At 40.8% G+C, this 20,555-nt stretch overlaps 1 protein-coding gene and 1 pseudogene across 1 annotated transcript in view; one reads left to right on the top strand and one right to left on the bottom strand.

Annotated features, from left to right (window-relative positions):
• Positions 1-12,867, top strand: part of TNRC6A (trinucleotide repeat containing adaptor 6A) — a 210,379-nt gene extending 197,512 nt beyond the window's left edge. The window contains exons 19-25 of the mRNA XM_045285958.1: positions 1,321-1,479; positions 2,086-2,226; positions 4,762-4,869; positions 6,094-6,315; positions 8,585-8,655; positions 9,290-9,429; positions 9,988-12,867. Of these exons, the coding sequence (XP_045141893.1) occupies positions 1,321-1,479; positions 2,086-2,226; positions 4,762-4,869; positions 6,094-6,315; positions 8,585-8,655; positions 9,290-9,429; positions 9,988-10,363 (1,217 nt within the window). The 3' untranslated portion in view covers positions 10,364-12,867. The remainder of the gene's footprint in view (positions 1-1,320; positions 1,480-2,085; positions 2,227-4,761; positions 4,870-6,093; positions 6,316-8,584; positions 8,656-9,289; positions 9,430-9,987) is intronic.
• LOC105978886 lies at positions 3-937 on the bottom strand (annotated as a pseudogene).
• Positions 12,868-20,555: the final 7,688 nt, after the last annotated feature.

The raw sequence follows: 20,555 nt of genomic DNA, 5'->3' as shown, positions 1-20,555 counted from the left end.
CTCTGGTCATTGAAGGACGCCAGCAGGTCGGCCACAGAGGTTTGCCTCTCCACCTGCTAGATCAGGTCCATGAACGTGTTGTGGAAATCCTCAACTGTGAACTCGGTGAAGCCCTAGGACACCAACTGCTCTTGGCCGACACGGCCTTGAACCGCCGCAATTCCTTGCTGTCATCCAGCAGCTCCTCCAGGTGGGAGAATCCGAACACCCGGTAGAAGCCGTTCCCGTCAAGCCCGGGCTTCCATATGTACGCGTACTTTTTGTGGAGGTCCTTGATCTTTTCTTGGTAGATGTTGTCATCCTCAGCATACTCCTTGTAGAGAACTGAGCGCTCCAGCCCGCTCCAAGACCAGTGGGTTCTGCACAGCCATCTCTTGCTGAATTCATTCCTGCTGGGCCCTAATGGCCTCATCGTAAGCCAGACCGTTAACACCTTCAGAGTCGCTGCCCAGCGGCTTCTGCTTCTGCTGCTGAGGCTCCTCCTACCCAAAATGGTATTTTTAATTTGAAGAATAAATAATAGTCATCGTTTTTGAACTGAGATTAAGTTGTGTTAATGGAATTCCCTACTCATCTTGGTAACAAATATTGTCAGTGCTATAGAGCATTATTGTTAGTTGCTGAGCAAACTGACTTACAGTGACCCATGTGTGCAGAGTCAAACTGCTCAGTGTAAGGCACATAGGAATATCCTGATAGGAAAAAGTGTTCATTTATTTTAGTACGTGTTTATCTCAGATATACACGGATGCATCATTTCCTAGATTTCATGACACAAGTGTGGCCTTCTTGGCACTTTTCTTCAGAGTATATCCTTCTCCATCGCCCTCACTCACCCCCACAGCATGAATTTCCCCAAATGGGGTGTCACTAGGCTTGTTCTTAATTTAGGCTGGAATACAAGTGTTTAATGAGTTATAAGTAATACTGTGCTCATATTCTGGTCAACTATTAAACATGATTATGGGAGTGACCTGAGCTCTCCTATGTTCTTACATCTTCACGTAATCTGAACCCATAGATCAGGGGTCCTCAAACTTTAAACAGGGGGCCAGTTCACTGTCCCTTAGACCCGTTGGAGGGCCGGACAATCGTTTAAAAAACCACCATGAACAAATTCCTATGCACACTGCACATATCTTATTTTGAAGTAAAAAAAACAAGCGGTGCAAAAACACCCAGAGGGTCAGATATGTGGCCCGCGGACCGCAGTTTGAGGACACCTGCCGTAGATCTTCTAGAAAGTTGTCTTATAATTGAGAAGCTATGTGAATGTTAAATAGTGTATTTTGCTTATATTTACTATTTTTCTCTTTTTAGGTGCTATTTCAAGTGGTTTCAGGCTGGAAGAATCTCCATTTGTCCCCTATGACTTTATGAACAGCAGTACTTCACCAGCCAGTCCTCCGGGTTCAATAGGAGATGGCTGGCCACGTGCCAAATCGCCTAACGGCTCTAGCAGTGTTAATTGGCCACCAGGTAAAATGAAAATAGCTTCGTTCATGAGAGTATGCTTTCATTAAGGTTTTATTATGTCTGGAGTCCTTAGCCCATGTTCTGTGTAATTGGACTGATTTATGGTAGAGGCAGGAAAGAGTGTAGAAAGATAGGTGAAAAGTGAAGCATAAAGTCATGGGACATATTAGGGTTTTTGCCTGTTACCAGTGCCTTTCTGCTCCAAGCAGTGAAGGTAGGATGGGGTCCCAATGAGTTATGAAGAATGATATTTTAAAATATTAATTCACAGATCCTATTCATTTATCTAGCCAAGAGTATTTTCTGTTTTACTTGGGAATTATTAGAATGCAACTGAGGTCTGCTTTATTATACCTGAGTTGCTACTTTGCAGTTTCATTTAAAAAATGAATCCCAAGAAATTATTCCAGTTATAAAAATATTTGTTTGTTTATAAGGAACAGCATATATTGTGTTAACTGTATCATTAAACCAGACTCTTGGGATGCTGCTGAACTTTGGAAGATAGCTGAGAATTGCATAACTTTAAGAATAGAAATTTTACATGTTTAGTAATGCATTTAAAAATTGTGGTTAAGCTTTGAACTAATTAAAATTTTTCACTTCCAGAATTTCGCCCTGGTGAACCATGGAAAGGTTACCCAAACATTGACCCTGAAACTGACCCTTACGTCACTCCTGGCAGTGTCATAAACAATCTTTCAATTAATACTGTGCGGGAAGTTGACCACCTCAGGGACAGGAACAGTGGTATGTATGTAGGAGAGGGCACATGTGAATTTGTGAGTGGTGCTGACCATAGTTTAAGAATGCCTCATGGTATGTGTAAACTTTTGAGCAGCACAAATCACACCAGCATCTTAGCATCTAACCACCAAGGGAATTATTTTCCTAGAGTTAATCTTTAATTTTGCCATTTTAAAAATCGAGATTTATTATCATTTATGATGGGTACAGTTAAACAGTGTTCTCAACCTGTGGGTCCCGACCCCTTTGGGGGTCGAACGACGCTTTCACAGGGGTTGGCCGATTCATAACAGTAGCAAAATGACAGTTATGAAGTCGCAACGAAAATAATTTTATGGTGGGGAGGTCACCACAGCATGAGGAACTGTATTAAAAGGTTGTGGCATTAGGAAGATTGAGAACCACTGAGTTAATATAAAGTCCAATAAACATTTGTTTTCTAGTTATCAATTAAATGGGGCCTACATTTGTAATGAGGTATAATACTGTGCTTCATTTAAGAATGAATGTTACTGTGCTTCATTTAAAAATGAATGCTTCTTATATGTTTAAAAATGTGATTTAGTTACCTTATGTTTATAAGCGCTGGATATATTGAAGGGCTTTTCTAATGATGTCATCATTAGGCTTTCTTTGTGCCCCCAAATTATTAAAATAAGTGAAATTTAAAGGTCAATGTAGACCAAGTGTATTGTTAGTTTAAGAATGTCTTCCGTGCAGTTTCCACCGCAGGCATTAAGGTGTATTCCATGCATGATTGTGTACTGTTGGCTGTTGTTACCAAAAAGAATTGGTTGACATTGATTGTGTGCTAGAGAAAGGGAAATGATATAAATGAAAACCTCTCCTTGGATTCTTTAACATATGTCTCCATCTATCCTTCTAAACGGTTGATAAAGAAATTGTGAGAAGTTAATATCTTACATTAAATAATTATTAGCAGGCATTTGTCATATCAGTGGTAAGAAAAGAGTCATCATTCTTATGTGGCCAAATTTAACAGATAACTATATGGAAATCATAGAGCTAATTTTGCAGAAGGAAAGGAAGAGGGTTCAGGGAGACCAACAAATAGACCTTAAAACCTGGTATATAGTTAAGGGAGAACCTAATGACTTCTAGACAAAAGTTTCTTGCTTCTTTTAAAAGAGACAAAGTGCCTTGGGGAGGTGTGGTAGACCCGAGACAGGCAGGAATTGGGACCTGGTATCTTCTTTTCCTTGACTCGGGGTGAATTGTGAGCAAGATGTCACACTGGCTAGACAGGTCTACCACTAGAGCACCGTTTTTCAAACTGGAGAAACATGTATTTTATATGCAAGTTTTCACATCAAATAATTTGTTTTTCTGTATAAAGCTTTTATTTGAAATAGATGTTTATTTGAAGCCCTTCCGTTTGGGGCTGACTTGAAAATTGTGAAAGAATTTGTACCTACAATCTTTGATTCTAGATCTACCGGCTTAGTGTGGGCCAGCTAATTTCTTTCCTGCGTCATGCTAGTAGCATGAACTGATTTTATAATCTCTTGTGTGCCCCACTGGGGAGGAAAGGGCTGCCAGTTGACAACTAAGACAGCGTCCGTTGCTGTCCGTAAGTGTCAGTCAGTAGAAACCCCCATGCGATTAGAATTGGTAGTTGTTAGTTAAAGAGGAAAAGGATGCCGTGAGCATCAGTCTGCCGGGGTTTCGGTGGCAGTTATGGCCTTCTGTACGAATCTGCGGATTGGTGCTACATAGTTTCTTTCTGGTATAAAATAAAACCAAATGCTGAGCCGCAAATTTTTCATTTTCCATTTATTTAAAGTAGGAAAGAAATTAAAGGTGTATTTGTGAAGTAGTCCAAGTGTAAAATCTCCCAGAGATTTATAATTTTCCCTTCATATTGGTTATATTTCACTTGTGTAGCTTATTGATGTCAGAATTGTTAGTGAGTTGGAATTGCCATGATTACAGTGATTTGTTTGTTATTTTTGTTGTTGTTGTTGTTGTTTTTTAACTTGACCCTGGTGGGTGATCCAAGTAAGGGTCAAGTCTGGAGTTAAACTAGTCTGAACAAACTTTTTAAAAGTTAAGAAGTGACAGTGGATCTTGGAGATTGGTTGTGAAGCTAGATAAATAGGCGAGGATGAAGGCCTCAGTATCTGGTACTGCCATTGACAGAATTTCCTGTGAACAGGTCATCTAATAATGGATAATTAGATGTAAAAGGCATACGTTCAAAGCACCAAGAATGAGCCTCCTTTTAGTGCCCCGTACTGGGAAGGTTGCTATAGCTCGTTGCTCCATGGTCTTCTCAGTGACATTTTTTGAGAAAGAGGGAATAGAAGGGAGAAATGCCTGTTCTCCAAAGTAAAAACAATTAGCATGCTCTTGATGGCAAGAAGGAAGGTGCCGGCTTCTGTACACGGTTTCCTTCAGTGTACCTTTTTCTGTTTCCCTCTGACATGATAACGTTCCGGTTGCACTTGATGCTTTTGTTGGTTTGAAATGCTGCGTCATTGGTCTAGTGCATGACTGACTGCGCTCTTCCCCGTGTAGGGTCATCCTCATCCTTGAACACCACGCTGCCTTCAACTAGTGCCTGGTCATCCATTCGTGCCTCCAACTACAACGTTCCCCTCAGCAGTACAGCACAAAGCACTTCAGGTGGGCAACTGACTGGCCTCGCCAAGGTCCATCTCCAAAGAAGGAAGGGGGTGGGGGTGGGATCTGCTTTTGTGGATGTGGGTGCTTTTACATTTCCTCATTTTAGAAAAAGTCAAGAAAATAATATTTGCGAGATTCTTTTCTGCACCAGTTCTTTATTCCATTCAGCAATCCTACTAAAATAATAATTTTTAGTAATGTATGCTCTCTGATCTGAGGGCTCATTTCAGGTCTGTAATTAAATATGATCACTCAAGCAGTTCCTCAACTCTGATGAAGGACCTTTTTTTTTTTTTTTAAAGGCCCAACCTCTACTGACTCATGCTTGTAAAATAAACCAAACATGAATTTTGAATTGCCACACCAATGATGACATATGTAGGAATTGCAGCAGTATCTGATGGCTATCAAAGTTTATAAATGCTTCCTATGAATCTCTACACTCATTTGTAATAGAGCACCAGTGGGCAGTGTGTTGGGGCCAGTCTATGAGTACACTTGAGTGGCACTGGTTTAAAGGGCATGCATTTTACAAGTGCAAAATAGTTGACAATGATGGAAGTAAATATAATTTCCCATTTCTCTCATATATTTTAGCATTATTCTTGAGTTGTTTTGTTTCTGAACCCTGTGAACTCCTTTAACTCTCCCATTTATGAGCCAATCCTTTTATTGGGGAGCAGAAAGGTGGCTTAAGCCTTTTAGGCCTAGATTTAAATTTTGGCTCTACATTTCAATGGGCTCAGCTACACAGTGAAAGGGGTGAACTGGAGCAAATACATGGCAGGTTCCTAGCAACCCAGAATTGAATTCAGCACTCAGAAGGTACCACCTACTTCTATAGCTTTTGCCCCCGTGATTGTACAATGAAGTTAGTGACTTATGTGATTGCTAAATGATTCAAGTACAGTTAGTAAAATAACGATTTAATAATTGCTATTTTAGAGCAATTCAGAGTAGTGGTTTTGTTGTGATCTCAATTTGTTGTACACACTGGACTAAGAGTCTCAGATCTCTAAAACTAGCAGATAAGTAGGAGGGAGGATGTTTCCTTGTGGTTATCTGTTTTTCTGTGCAATTTATTTGATTTGGGGTTTTTTTTTTGTTTTGTTTTTAATTTTTAATGTTTTTCTTTGGTGGGAAGATGGATATTATCATTATTTAAAGTTGCTCTTTTCTAAAAGCATCACTCCCCTTCTCCCAACTCTTCTTTCTTTCATGTAGCCAGAAATAGTGATTCCAAATTGACATGGTCTCCTGGTTCAGTTACAAACACCTCTCTGGCTCACGAGTTGTGGAAGGTCCCTTTGCCACCTAAAAACATCACTGCTCCGTCCCGCCCACCTCCGGGCCTGACTGGTCAGAAGCCACCCTTGTCTCCATGGGATAATTCTCCCATTCGTGTAGGTGGAGGATGGGGAAATTCTGATGCCAGATACACCCCAGGTAAGGTGATTTCGCATGATTTATTTGCTGAGCTTACGGATGTCAGCAGTCTCATTTAACAGTGACCTAGTAAGCTGTTGCATTAGCCTTTGTATAGTCGAAAGAGAACCTAAATGAACATGCAGTTCCTTGTCCTTTTCTGCAGTTTCTATGTGTTTTAATCTTAACCTGGTTTACTGAAATACATTTACTCAGTGATTACAGCATTCAACGATAAAGTTAACGGAATAGGAATCTCTTATTCTCCTTTCTTCCATAAGTTTCTTAAAAGCAGATCCTGCAATCTATAGAAATAACCAGGAAATAACAGATTTGCAGAATAACATCATGTTCCACACTCAGTCCACTGAGCAGTGCCCCTGCCAAAGACAAAACACAAAAACAGTACCACCAACAGAAAACTCACTCCTGCCACATCAGCTCCAGCTGATGGCAAGTTTCATTGGCTAGAGTAGAACTGAGTTCCTCAGAGTTTTCTTGGTTGTAATTATTATGAAAACAGGTTACTGGACTTTTATTCTGCAGTGCCACTGGGTGGATTTGAACTGGTAGTCTTTATTGTAGCCAAGTTCAAACCTTTTGGCAAAAAGGTAGGAACAGCATATATGGATCATGAGTAATGAATCCTGTGTGGGTGATAGCTTGACCTATACTTAGGATGCCCTGTAGCTTATTATTTAAACAGAAACTGTGAAAGTGGAAAATGGATGCTACTATTAATCATACAGGACCCACAAGTATAAGCCAAGTGATTCCAGGAAAAGAGAACAAATAGTCTCAAATGGCTGAGTGCTGAATTTTTACTGGCATTGTATTCCACTCCTCCCCAGACACCCCCCTCCCCCAGATTTTAAAAAGTTGTCCACTAATAAATATGGCTTTATTCTTTCATTCTATCTTGCCCCAAATCTATCAGATTGTCATCTTCAAGATGAAAATGGATAATAAAAGCTCATTAACATTTGTGATCTAATTTGTAATTTCTGATTTTCAGACAGGTAAATAAATAAAATGTATTGTGTTTTCGTGGGTTGAAAGTTTGATTAAGTGACAGAAAAATATTATTTTCCCCAAAAAAAAAAAAAATTTTTTTTTCCAAGCTATTAAATGCAAATTTAGCTCATGGATGTCATGTGTAAGTGTTGCTTTTTGGTGAGCGATATCTTCAATTATAAGTAAAGTTGTCATCAGCTTAGAAGTTCACATCCTAAATAGGCAAGCGAGGGCTGTTGAAGTTGAATGAGATCCACAAACCTACAGAGTTAAGCCACGCCTAGCAGTGGGTACAGCATATGCACCAAGCCTCAGAAACCTGCGAGGTCTTAAGCTTTCTTGGTTGGAATAACTAGAGGATGGGAAAGTACGGGGCAGCCAAAGTTCAGTGAGGAGTGATTCCCTGTGAGCTGTATTATACGATCTCTCTGAGTCACATAAAGGTGTTAGGATGCTTTCTTTATGACTGTGAGTTGTAGAATGAGGAGTGACTTACACATGTTTCAAAGTTCCAGCTGCTGGTGATAAGAGGGGGTGTTGTACGGGCTGAACAGAAAGGCCTGTTGAGAAATGCTTGTAGTCACCCTGATTTTTTTTTTTAAGAGTCGTGTTTAAGTGATTCCGAGTTTTTCACACAAATCGCCTTAAAATAACATGCTGTGGAATGTATGCACAACGTAATAAAATAACAAATGTATAAAAACTCACTGCCGGTCAGAATGGAGCCAGTTCTGACTCTTCATGGCCTATAGGGCAAAGTGGGACTGTCCCTCTGGGGCTCCTGGGTTCTTACATCTTAATGGGAGCAGAAAGGATCATCTCTCTCCCTTGGAGCACTTCCTGGGTCCACACTGCAACCTTAAGATTAGCAGCCCCCAATGCCTAGCCAACTATGTCATGAGGACTATTGTGTTAGGTACCTAGGTGATCACCTGGATCTCCCCCCAGGTGGTGCTATATGGAGATCATTACAGCTTATGAATGAAAAGATCCTCAAAGGGATATGGCCTTTTTGGGCTCACTCTTCTATGTGATTAGCTGAGAGCTTTACTGAGCCCATTCTTCACCAAGGTAGAAGTCAGCACCTGGGTCATAGTGGAGAGTGCTCATACTGGGCTTAGGGAGAAGGTTTCCCATGTTGAAATGCAGGTAAGTCATCAAGGAAGGCAAGGAAACCAGATTTCAGGTGATTCGGCTGAATAACTAATTTACCTAGAGTGTGTTTGTCTGCAGGCTTGGACAACTGACTTTTCCTTTTATCACCTTGTTTTAACAGGCTCCAGCTGGGGTGAGAGCAGCTCAGGGAGAATAACTAATTGGCTTGTTCTAAAAAACCTCACACCTCAGGTAAGAGTACTAGGCATCCTGGTTTGTCTGACTACGCTAGGGCATCCAGGACCAAAACTTTGTCTTTTCTGAGTTTGACAAAGGCTACCAAATCCCCAGCTCCTCAGAGATGGTTTTGAGTGGAAGTCAAAGCAGAGTGGAGCAGAGGAAATAACTGAGGATTGGTCTTTCAATGCCTTTCGCTCTGATCCAGTGGTGCCCTATAACCTACTGTAATGTGGGTAGGGTAACTTGGGAAGCTGACTAGAAATACAGAAGTCTAGGCCTCACTCCTGTGGTTGGAGAGATCAGTCCCTGGAGAAGGACAGCGTGCTTGGTAAAGTAGAGGGGCAGCCAGTAAAGGCCCTCTGTAAGATGAGTGACCTAATGGGTGCCCCATGGGCTCAAGCATAGGGACAGTTATGAGTATGGTGCCAGGGCAGACAGTGTTTCATTCTTTTGTGCATAGGGTGGGTTAGAACCAGCTCAATGACACTTAACAAGGATTCACTCCGGAACTAACGAGGATTTAGGAATCTGCATTTTTATAAAAACATGCAAATGAATTTGATGCATATGGTCTTTGTGAAACTTCTTTGCGTCTTTAGTTTGGGTAGTTTGGTCATCTAATTGTTCCCCACAACCCACTTTCTAGATTGACGGCTCAACTCTGCGCACCCTGTGCATGCAGCATGGCCCACTGGTAACATTCCACCTGAACCTCCCACACGGGAACGCGCTGGTCCGCTACAGTTCAAAAGAGGAGGTAGTGAAGGCACAAAAGTCTCTGCACATGTAAGTGGGTCATTCTGCTCTTAGCACCCGGGAAATGCCCTCATCCTTTTAGCCGAGGGGAGCCACAGGTGTGAGATCATAGCTGGCGACACTTCTGGCTCTGTGCTCTGGGCACACTTGGGCCCTATAATGAGAGCTCATGCCCCACAGGTCCAGCCTCCTGCATCTGGAATACAAGACGGAGCATTACAGCTGTTGGAGATTGCCCTAGAAAGCCCCTTAGCTTGTCCATGGAAGATGAAAAATAAGCTCGAACCCCATAGTTGCATGCACGGATGTTCATGGTGGGCGTAGCAGTTGGGATTTTTCTCCCCCCAGAGAGCTCGATGGGAATGGGCCTGCCTCGGGCTGCTTCTAGGTGTGGTCTCAGGGTGCTCTCACTAAAGGGATGCACAAAAGAGAAATGCTTTCTTCTCAGCACCCCACCCCATTGCCTTAAAACAATTGTTTTTTTGTTTGTTTTTTTTTTTTAAGCATGCTTTCCAGTTTGCATCTTTGGAATAAGTAGACTCTCCAGTCTGCGAAGTTTTCATGCCTGTTTGTGTCTCTCCCCTCCAGGTGTGTTTTGGGGAACACTACTATTCTTGCTGAGTTTGCCAGTGAAGAGGAGATCAGTCGTTTCTTTGCACAAAGTCAGTCTCTGACCCCTTCTCCCGGCTGGCAGTCTCTTGGGTCCAGCCAGAGCCGGCTGGGCTCCCTCGACTGTTCTCACTCATTCTCCAGCCGGACCGATCTCAATCACTGGAATGGTGCTGGGCTGTCGGGAACTAACTGTGGAGACCTTCATGGCACTTCCCTCTGGGGGACCCCGCATTATTCCACAAGCCTGTGGGGTCCTCCAAGCAGCAGTGACCCCCGGGGAATTAGTAGCCCATCCCCCATTAATGCTTTTCTTTCTGTTGACCACCTGGGTGGGGGTGGAGAGTCCATGTAACAGTGTATGTGTAAACTCACAAACTGTGACCTCAAGATAGGAAAGAAAGGAGCACTAAGTTGGGCTCGCCGCCTGCAGCCAGGGGCCACCTGTGGGAACAGCTATTCTCTGCACATTTTCCACTTTGTTTTCCCCAAAACATATCAGTTTGAATACTTGAATCATGCAGGCCAATATTATAATGTGAAAAGGTATCTATTTACACTCCCAAATAGCGCCATACATGCTAAACCATATAGAAAGAGCTCACTTGTGTATAGTCATCATGTTTAGCCTTTGGATCCCTCCTATCCCCCTCCCCACCTTTTTTTTCTTCTTTTCTTTTCTTTCTTTCTTTTTTTCTTTTCTCCTCTCTTTGCAAAACCGTATTTTGGGCTGATAATGTATGAGCTTTTAACTTTGCACTGAATGATGTTCTCTCCGTCTGATCGGCAATATGGGGTGGGGGGGGCAGCTGTTCCAGTGTAAATGTTTACTCAAGGACGTTCTTAAAAGGTGTGCACTCTCTACTATGCCTTGATGTTTGCCTACCTTATTGTGGTATTGTGGAGTTTAAAAGATCAAGTTATGATACTGACTTAGGATTATTAATGAACATATTGCACCAGTTCTTTCATGATGTAAAACTAAAGAATTTTGCTCTGCAGTTTGAAAAACTGTGGCCACAGCTGTGACTTGCAGCCCACCTGCCACCCAGGACGGGCCCTGCACTTTGAATAGGCTTTCCATTTTGTTTTGAAGGTTCTCACGTTGAGCCTTCTTGTTTACAGATTTTTTGTTTGTTTTTTGAGAAAAAAAAATGTTTACTCTTCCATCATTTAAAAAAAAAATTAAAAGACAAAAAAAAAATGGAGAATGAGTTAAAAGATGCTTTCTATCTCTGGGAAAAAGGAGCAGCATTTGGCCATGTTCTTTTGTTTTTCTATTCTTGTCCTAAATCAAAGAGCATGGTTCTCAGGAAAACCAGTTCCCCAGTTTAAAAAACAAAAAAACAAAAACAAAAAAAAATCTTAAAAAACAAAAAAAAAAACCATACAAAAAACAATAGCAACAACAACAAAAAATCCCAACCTCCTTGTAGTTTCTTATAGGAATAAAAGAAAAACCCCAACTTTTAGCACTGATACTAAATATTGCTCTGTTAAAGAATTCTCTCTGCCAAAAAGAAAAAAAGGAAAAATGCTTAAAGCTGGAGTTTGACATTCTGCTTTCCGATGCTGTCTTTTTATTAGTGAGTGATGATGGTTTGCTAATAATCTGTAGGTAATCTTTTTGTAATCCCATCAAGTGGCTCTCTATGTTCCTGCTCTCTTGTGACTGTGTTAATGTTTAACTGTTGTACCTTAAAGCCGAAATCAGTAACTATGCATACTGTAACCAAGGTATTGGGCTTACAGAGTTGTTTGTTGTATAAAGAAAAAATTTTAAATGTTGTTGCAAAACTAACGAGTTACACCATTTTTAAACCCTGTCTCTCTCTCTCTCTCTCTTTTATTTTTGGCCCACAAATGGTATTATAATGCTTGCTTAGTCAAAGAAGGAAGACTAAACAAGGGTAAAAATTTTAACAGTGCAGAATTTGCCATCATTTCATTGCCTTGATTCTAACTGTTTGTGTCCTAAGATGCAAAAGAAGTCAGTGGCTTTTAACTGTTTACAAATAGAATGTGATTGTAAAATGTACAGTTTGGTTGTGTTTGAATTATGAAATTTCTTCAGATATAATAAACCATGACTTTTTGGCTGCTCAACATTAATTGTCTCTTTATTGTGAATTTATTTGTAGGCTCTTTTTTATAATGAAAATATAAAAGTTGCTATGTATAAGGGTTCTCTTAAAGCAACCAATTCAAAATCTAAGCAAATATTGAACATTTTATCTGAACTTAATCCACAGCTTCACCCTGAAATAATGTGAGAACAATGGGAAACTGTAGCTTGCTCCTTCCTACCCTCTGTGAGCATCACTGGGATCTTGTTGCTCAAAACTCTTCTGTGACTTCATCTTCCCCACCATTTGTGCCCATCTCAAGCCTCAGCAAGAGATTGTTTGGAACCTGAAGCTTAATGACTTGACAGTGTACTAGTGTTAAACTCTCATACCTCTGTTACAAAATGAGAAATGCCACAACCTGGACTGGCCTTTTCTTCCCCTTCACGGCCCTCACTTCTCACCACAGGAGCTCTGGGGCAAAACCTATGTATGTATTTCAGAGTGTGACTTCAAATCATACTCCCACTTGCCAGGTGTAAGCTAATATTTTTGGACACCTTAATAGAAGCAAATGTTGTTCAGTGCATTCAGTGTATATTGACTTCCATACTGGTTTTTCTAAAAACCAAAGGTAGCGTTGAAAAACCATGTCTGAAGCTGATTGACCTTTTGGGGCTTTGAGTAGTATATATTGAACTTCATGACTGCGTTAATTGTATTGTTAAAGTGTTTGGGAGTCTTTTGTTCTACCCCACCCCCCTTGTTATGTGGAAATAAAGTGTTTGATTTTTTTTAAAAATGGTGTTGATTTGTACATAGTCCTTAAATAAAACCATTCTATTTCCCCACCCACTGTGTTAACTTCTCATCACTCTTTCTTCCTTTGTCCCAGCTGTCAGCGCCTAAGGTATGGCAATCATCTCTAACAGAGCTGCATCTTCCCTGACTGAATACCCTTAAGACTCTCACCAAGTACAGGAGTTGGTCTAACTGTTTCAATGTGGACACTTTTTTGAATTTTCAGCTGTCCTAAACATAATCTGGGCTCTGGACACGTGAGCTGCAGTCTGATCTAGGTTCGGCTTTCCACTGTGGTAGAGATGGCATCACCAAGGACAGCTCCTCTCTGCCCACCTCTCCCCATCAAGAGTGGATCCCCCTTCCCTTTGCTGCTAGTTGCAAATTTTTTTCCTTCTACTTGTGGAGAAAACAACATAACTATACATAGTTGTACAGCTCATCAGATCAGAGCATTGATCGTGTCCCAGTAACCATGTCACTAATCTTCCCGCCTCCCCCTCCATTTTGGAGCACCCGAGTAGTGCAAATGATTAATACAGCTGCTAACCCCAGAACTGGGGGGTCTGTATCCGATAGGCCCCTGAGAATGAAGTTCTGATGATCTACTGGCAAATCAGTCACTGAAAACATTATGGTTCTACCCCGATTACATAAGGCCCTCGTGAGTGGAAATCAAGCAAACCTCTTCGCCTTCCTGAGCAGAAAGTTTGGGAAAGTGGATCTCGACCTTTTGCTTACACCTGTGGCTCTCCTAGAGGAATCATTTCTAAAGCCCAGGTTCTATCCGTGGGGAGTGGGGGTGACCTGGCATGATATTTTAGGTCAGTCGCAGGGTTTAACACTAGGTCACACAAGACTCCTTGGTGTACTCAGCTGCTAACCAATAAGTCAGTGTTGAATCCACAAGCCACTCCAAGGCTGAAAGATGGGGCAGTCTACTTCTGTAAAACTTCGGAAATCCTATGGGGCCATAGTATTGAGTCAGAATTAATTCCACAGCAATGAGTTAGCAGCCCAATACGGAAGCCACTACACCAGGGCTCCTCAGGCCATTCCAGGCAGAAAGCCCCCATGTGATGGTCATATGCCTTTAAGGCCTCGATCCTTTAATCTCCATCTTTGACAGGTTTCTACCAAGAATTGATTTGTGTCTGGTTTTGTATAATTCTATATATGGCGAGTGCTACTTACTAGTTGGTTTTAGGTTTTCATTTTAAATGTCTTACTACATGGTAATGGAATCAACTTGCCTTTATAAAGAAATTGACAGTAAGTGGGGAAAACTACAGTCAGTGTCATGGATGACATTTGAATGGTGCCCAAGCACTTTGCTCAGGTCTGCAGACTACATCCAAAGCCAAAGTCACTACCACTGATTGATAACGACCTTATAAAACATGGTAGAACTGGCCCTATGAGCTTTCGAGGCCGTAACTTTTTTTTATTTTATTGGGGGCTCTTACATCTCATCACCATCCATTCATTCATCCAGTGTGTCAAGCACATTTGCATAAATGCCGTCATCATTTTCAAATCATTCTCTTCCCACTTGAGCCCCTGATATCAGCTCCCCATTTCTCCCCCCTCCCTCCCCTACCCACCCTCTCACAAACCCTTAATAAGTTATAGATTATTATTTCCATATCACACATTACCCTCCATTGCCCCTCACCCACTTTTCTGTTATCTCCCTGGGAGAGGGTTTTAGGTTGATCTTTGTGATCCATTCCCCCTTTCTCCCACGACCATCCTCTAATCCTCCGAGTATCTCTACTGTCCTTGTTGGCCCTGAGGGATTTATCTATCCTGGATTCCCTGTGTTGCCGTGTGCATGCTCTGGTCTAATCCAATTTGTAAGGTAAGATTGAGGTCATGATAGTGGGGTGAAGGAAGCACCAAAGAGCTAGAGCAAAGTTGTGTGTTTCATCGGTGCTATACTGCACCCTGACTGGCTCATCTATTCCCCGTGACCCCTCTGTGAGGGGATGTCCAATAGTCTGCAGAAGCTCTAAGGTGAATGGAGGTGGGGGCTGGGGTTGGAGCTTCTACCATCCTTCCAAAGAACCATTCATCCAGTTACTGCCTCTAGATTTGCCTATCTCGGATTTCAAATACATAAAACATTTTAAAAAATGAACAACAATAACAAAGTAAAACACATAACCTCAATTATAAAGGAAACAAATATAAAATACTAGAACATATTTAAATGGGTCATAAGTGAAATCAAATGATAGGTTGATAAATTTTAGCCTAACTATTTAATAACCCACTGTCCAATGCGTTCTGCATGATAGCAAGACTATTCACATCCCTGACCCATGGTCATCAGAGAGGATTCATCAGAGGTTTAATCCACGTGCATTTCCCCTAAGCTTTTTAAAAACTGAAACCACTTTAGAATGGGTCAAACGGGAGATGCAATAATAATTTATTACGTTTTGACCTAATTATGTCTCCCATAATTGACTTTACAATGCTCTCTCTCCAGTAACAGGGATATTCACATTCCTTGACTATGGTCAGTGGGGGTTCACCTGAGGCTTAATCTATGTGGGGACCCTGCAAATGGAGTTTGGGCTTCCACCTTTGTCCATTGCCTTCTGCAAACCAGGTGTTCACAATTTAAACTCTGATACCATTCCTTCCTTTAGATTTGGATTCTATCATATTATTTATAACCCTTGGATCACACAGGCTGGTTTGCTTCTTCCATGTGGACTTAGTTGGCAGCTCCCTTGAAGACAAGCCTTTAAGACCCCAGACATGAGTCTTTCTGGTAGCCAGGAGCCATCTAGTTTCTTCACCACACTTTGCTACAGCACTCATATCTTCGATGATCTCTTCATGTGGGCAAGCGTCAAGCTGGGCCATGTCACAGGAACTAATTGGTCTTAGAATCGGGCTAGAATTAAGTGCAAGCCCAAAATCCATTCGTGCATTTGTGATATATGTCTCTGGCTCACCTTAGACCCATCATTGCCATTTTATGTTAGAGAATAGTATCAACCATCCTCATAGGGTATCACATCCGCTACCATCGGGTCAATGCTGACTAATAGTGACCCTATAGAAATGTAGGCCAAATAGAAATGCTCGTGTGAGTCTCTGAGCCTTCAAGTCCTCAAAGAAGTAGAAAGCCTCATCCTCTGTCAGAGCTAGCTGGTGGTTTCAAACTGCTGACCTTGTGGTTATTAGTTACCACAATGTGTAACCACTATGCATTGATAGTGTTGTTAGTTTAACCAGTGGTATAGAATTTAAAACAATGTTGAAAAAAGGAAATTATATGAATATAGGCCAGCTGTAAACCACAATACATGAATTATTGACTTGTACAGATTAAATTTTTAAGTGGCTGGACACTAACTGTTCTATTTTTATATGATCCTAGTCCCCTATTTTGTCTTTTGTCATGGCTTTCATTAGGTTTGGCAATGCATTGATGCTTTGTGTCAGGGCCCTTAAGTTTGCCCTTGTTTTTCTTTTTTAATTTGTGGTTGCTTTGGTTCTAGGGTTTATAAACCCAGAGTTTGTTTTTGTATGTGAAGTGAGTCCTATTTCATTTTATATATTTTGTGAGGGTCTAATGAATCATTGTTCATGTGGCGATCTAAGTTTTTCAGCACCATTTACTGAAAAGACTATCTCATCCACCTTTAACCAGGGTTAGCCCTTTATCAAAAACCAGGTGTTTGTAGATCCTGGGTTGTATTTTTTAGTTTTCTATTCTAATCCGTTGGTCTCTACATATCTGTCATTATACCAAACTCTTCTTTTAATTGTGGTTATGTAGTAGGCTTTGAAATGAGAGCGTGAGAGGCCTCCTACTTTGCCTTTTGATTTAAGCAGTATTTTACTTATCTTGGGTTTCAGACCTTTTCGTATCAAGTTGGTGATTAGCTTTTCCATTTATTTGAAGAAGTGTTCTAGAACTTGGATCAGAATGACATTGAATTTATAGAGTGCTTTAGATAATATTTACAATTATATTAAGTCTTCCTCTCCATGAACATGAGATAGTATTCAATTTATGTGAATTTTTCTTGGTTACTTGCCAATGTGGATACCTTTAATATCGTTTTGAAGTCTAACTATAGCTAAGACTTCCAAAACCATATTAACCATATTAAGAGTGGTGATAAAGGGTCACCTAAATGGAAGGGAAATGCTTTCATTTTCTTCTAATTGAATGCAATGCTGGCCATTTGATTTGCATTTATGGCCTTTACCATAGTGAGGAATGGCTGGCCCTTTGATTCCTATTTTATTGATTTTTTTTTTAAATGAAGAATGGATGTTGAATTTTATTGGATGACTTTTCTGCATCGATTGATATAATGATTCTTTTCTTTTGTTTTATTTATATGGTAGATTGCATTGGTTGTTTTCTAATATTGAATCACCTTTGTACATGCCTGTATAAATCACTCTTGATTATGATGTATTTTTTCCTAATGTTTTCTTGAATTCAGTTAGCTACAATCTTAATACAAATTTTTGACATTTGTGTTCCTATCAGATATTGGTCTCTAGTTTTCTATTCTGGTTGTGTCTGTTTAGTTTGGGTATCAGGGTTAGACGTGTCTCAAAAAATGAGTTTGTCATACATTATCCTTTTCTATATTCTTGAATTGTTTGTGTAGGGTTGGGGGTTAGTCTTCTTAAATGGTTGGTAGAATTTCCCATGCAAGTCATCTGGTCCCTAACTTTTGATGTTGGGCATTTTTGGATGACCACATCTTCTTCTCCCTGTGTTATAGGTCTGGTAAGCTTTTCTACTTCAACCTGTGTTAGTTTTGGTAGGGAATATGTTTCTGGCAATTTATCCATAGCTTCTAGATTCTCAGAGTTGCTGGAATACAATGTTTCATAATATTGTGTAATTATTTTGTTTTGGTTGGTTCTGTTGGGCTGTCCCTCACTTCATTTATTATTCATAGTATTTGCTTTTTCTCCTTTTCCTTTCTTAAATTTGTCAGTGGTTTATCAGTTTTGTTAATCTTTTAAGAGCCAACTTCATGCCTTGTTTATTTCTTTTTTATTTTCTGATTCAGTTATTTCTACTCTAATCTTTATTATTTCTTTTCTTCCAGTGGCTGAGTGTTTGCTTTACAAGTCTTGTTCTAATTGTTGGGGGCATTGTGTTAAGATGTTTATTTTAGCTCTTTTTTCCTTGTTGATGCGTGCACTTACTGCTATAAACTTCCCTCTACATATTGCTTTTGCTGTGTCCTAAAGATTTGGATATGTTGTGTTCTTATTCACATTTGTTTCAAGGAAATTTTAAATTGCTCTATTTCATCAATTACCCAGTGAATTTTTAGAAGTAAACTGCTGTTTAGTTTCCATGCAATTGATTTTTTTGTTTGTTCTTCCTGTTGTTGATTTCCAACTTTGTAGAATTGTGACCTGAAAAGATGGTTTGTAGTATGTTGATACGTTAACATTTATTGATACGTGTATGTCATAGCCATTTTTTAAGCCCCAAACAAAACAACAATAAAAACAGCTTTTTGGTTTGCCTTGCATTATTTCAGTGTTGATATTGCTCTTGTAAGTAAACCTTTGCTCATGTGGCCATTGCAGCAGTCCTGATAAGGGAGGGTCCTTAAAGGCACTCACCTCCCGTGGAGGGAGGGTAACCCTCTTTATGGTGGATTTACTCTCACTTGTCCTTGTGGATCATAAGTGTTGCATTGCTGAGAGATGAGGAGTTCAAACTCAGCAGGCGCTCCTCGGGAGAAAGATGAGATCGTTTTTTCCATAAAGATTCATAAATGACAATGGTATGGAGCAGTTCTGCTCTGCTTGAGTTCGAAACTTGATGGAAGTGGGTTTTGTTTGCAATTTGATTCGGGGCTAGCACCACTGGCCTGTAAGGAAGTAGCCACCAGAGGGCGCATTGTGATTCATTTTTCTTGCAAAGGCTTTTAGAAGCCAGGTTGTCTAGGAGAGAGGTGTACCTAGGCATCTACTTCAAGTTCAAAACACCAAAATGCAAACCAGCCAAACAAATCATTGGCAGATCTTTGCAGATGGCTGTCAAAATCATCTGAATTCAGGGAGGCCACCTATTTGTGGGAGACCTCATCGTGAACTATGCCCCCAGGGTGCACTTAATCCTCACCATGAACTAGCTTGAAAAGGCAGTGGACACCCATTGGTTTTGTCTGCTCAATGTGCCCTCCCCCTTCTACAAACCCCAATTTAATATTATCTGGGGAACAGCTGGATGATTCTGGACAGAGAGTATTCCTTTCCTTGGCTCAAATGATTGATTCAAGGGCATATGACTCCTCCAGACGAGTGAGAGTCAGAGTAAGTACTAATAGGCCTTTTCTAAAACTCGAACCTCGGTGAATGTTAGCCTGGAGCTACTTAAGCTGAGAGGGAGAATGACTTGGCTTTTAGCTCCCGTGGAACAGTTACAGCCTCTGAAACCCACAGCAGGTCGTTATGAGACAGCATTGACTCAGTGGCAGCCAGTTTGGTTTGGGGTTTCTTTTTGCTTACACTAGTTTGAGTTGGGTTTCTGCATTTGGACCCAAAATAGTGTTACAGAACGCTTCCTCATTTCCTTCAGGAAAAAGATTTTCAAAACCATCTTTGGAAAGAATAGACAGCTAGACTTTTCTCTCGAAAAAATCTTTTAAACTTGTGCCAAAAATAGTCATTTTACATACCGAAGATCCCAGAAACAGGGTAGGGGGGCAAGTATGTGGAGGGACACCCCCCCTCCCAGGAGGGGGTTGTTGACGTGCAACAGGCAGTGTGTGAGTTAGGATTCCAACAGGAAAGAGATAGCACACTAAACACTAACTACAGATAATTTCTGAAAGGGACCCTTGAGGCTTAGGCAGTGTGTGGTGGTAGAATTCTAACTTTCCATGTGGTAGAGCTGGGTTGGATTCCTAATGCACAGCAACCACTCATCTGTCACAAGAGGTTGATGCCTCACAATGATCCCAAAGAAGTTTCTGTGCAGTTTCCAGACTAAGATGGACTAGACAGTAAGTTCCTGGTGTTCAGCTTCTGAAAAACCAGGCACCGAAAATCTTAGGAATCACAACGAACTGAGAAGCCTTTGTTTACCTGCGGGTCAAGGCTCTGTGGGACAGGGAGAGAGCTGGACCTGGGAATCAATTGTCCCTCGTGGTCGTTGATCACCCACCTGGGGAAAAACCCTCACAATGCTCAGTCATCAAATCAAGATTCTGAACAAGTCCACTGGGGAAGTTTTTGCCAAGTTTTGACTAGAAATGTTGAAAATAAGAAGAACTGTGAAAATACGATGGGAGGGCTTCAAAAAGTTCATAGAAAAAAGTGGAATTCACAGAATGGAATTTTTCCAGGAGCTTTTGTGAATCCCTCTGTTGGTTAAATTTATAGGCTAACACTCATATTTTTGGCCCTTGAATGCCTCCTGGGCGGTGAATCCTCAGCTATTCATCAAATGGTTGGTGGTTCGAACTCCCCCACTGGGGCCTGATAATTTCCCTCCATAAAGATTACAGCCAAGATCTGTTTCCCCACACTCTTATATAAATATATTTACATATGTACATTCCAGTCTTTAGACCTCTATAAATACCCTTTGTCACCTAGTTCTTTCCTCTATTTCCTTTTACTTTCCTCTTGTCCCACTATCATGCTCAGCCTTCATTTGGGTTTCAG

This window comes from Echinops telfairi, unplaced genomic scaffold (assembly GCF_000313985.2).
Source record: "Echinops telfairi isolate 266 unplaced genomic scaffold, ASM31398v2 ScPeMD7_5;HRSCAF=22, whole genome shotgun sequence".
Classification (NCBI taxonomy): Eukaryota; Metazoa; Chordata; class Mammalia; order Afrosoricida; family Tenrecidae; genus Echinops; species Echinops telfairi.
This window is presented reverse-complemented; position numbering and strand designations above follow the sequence as displayed.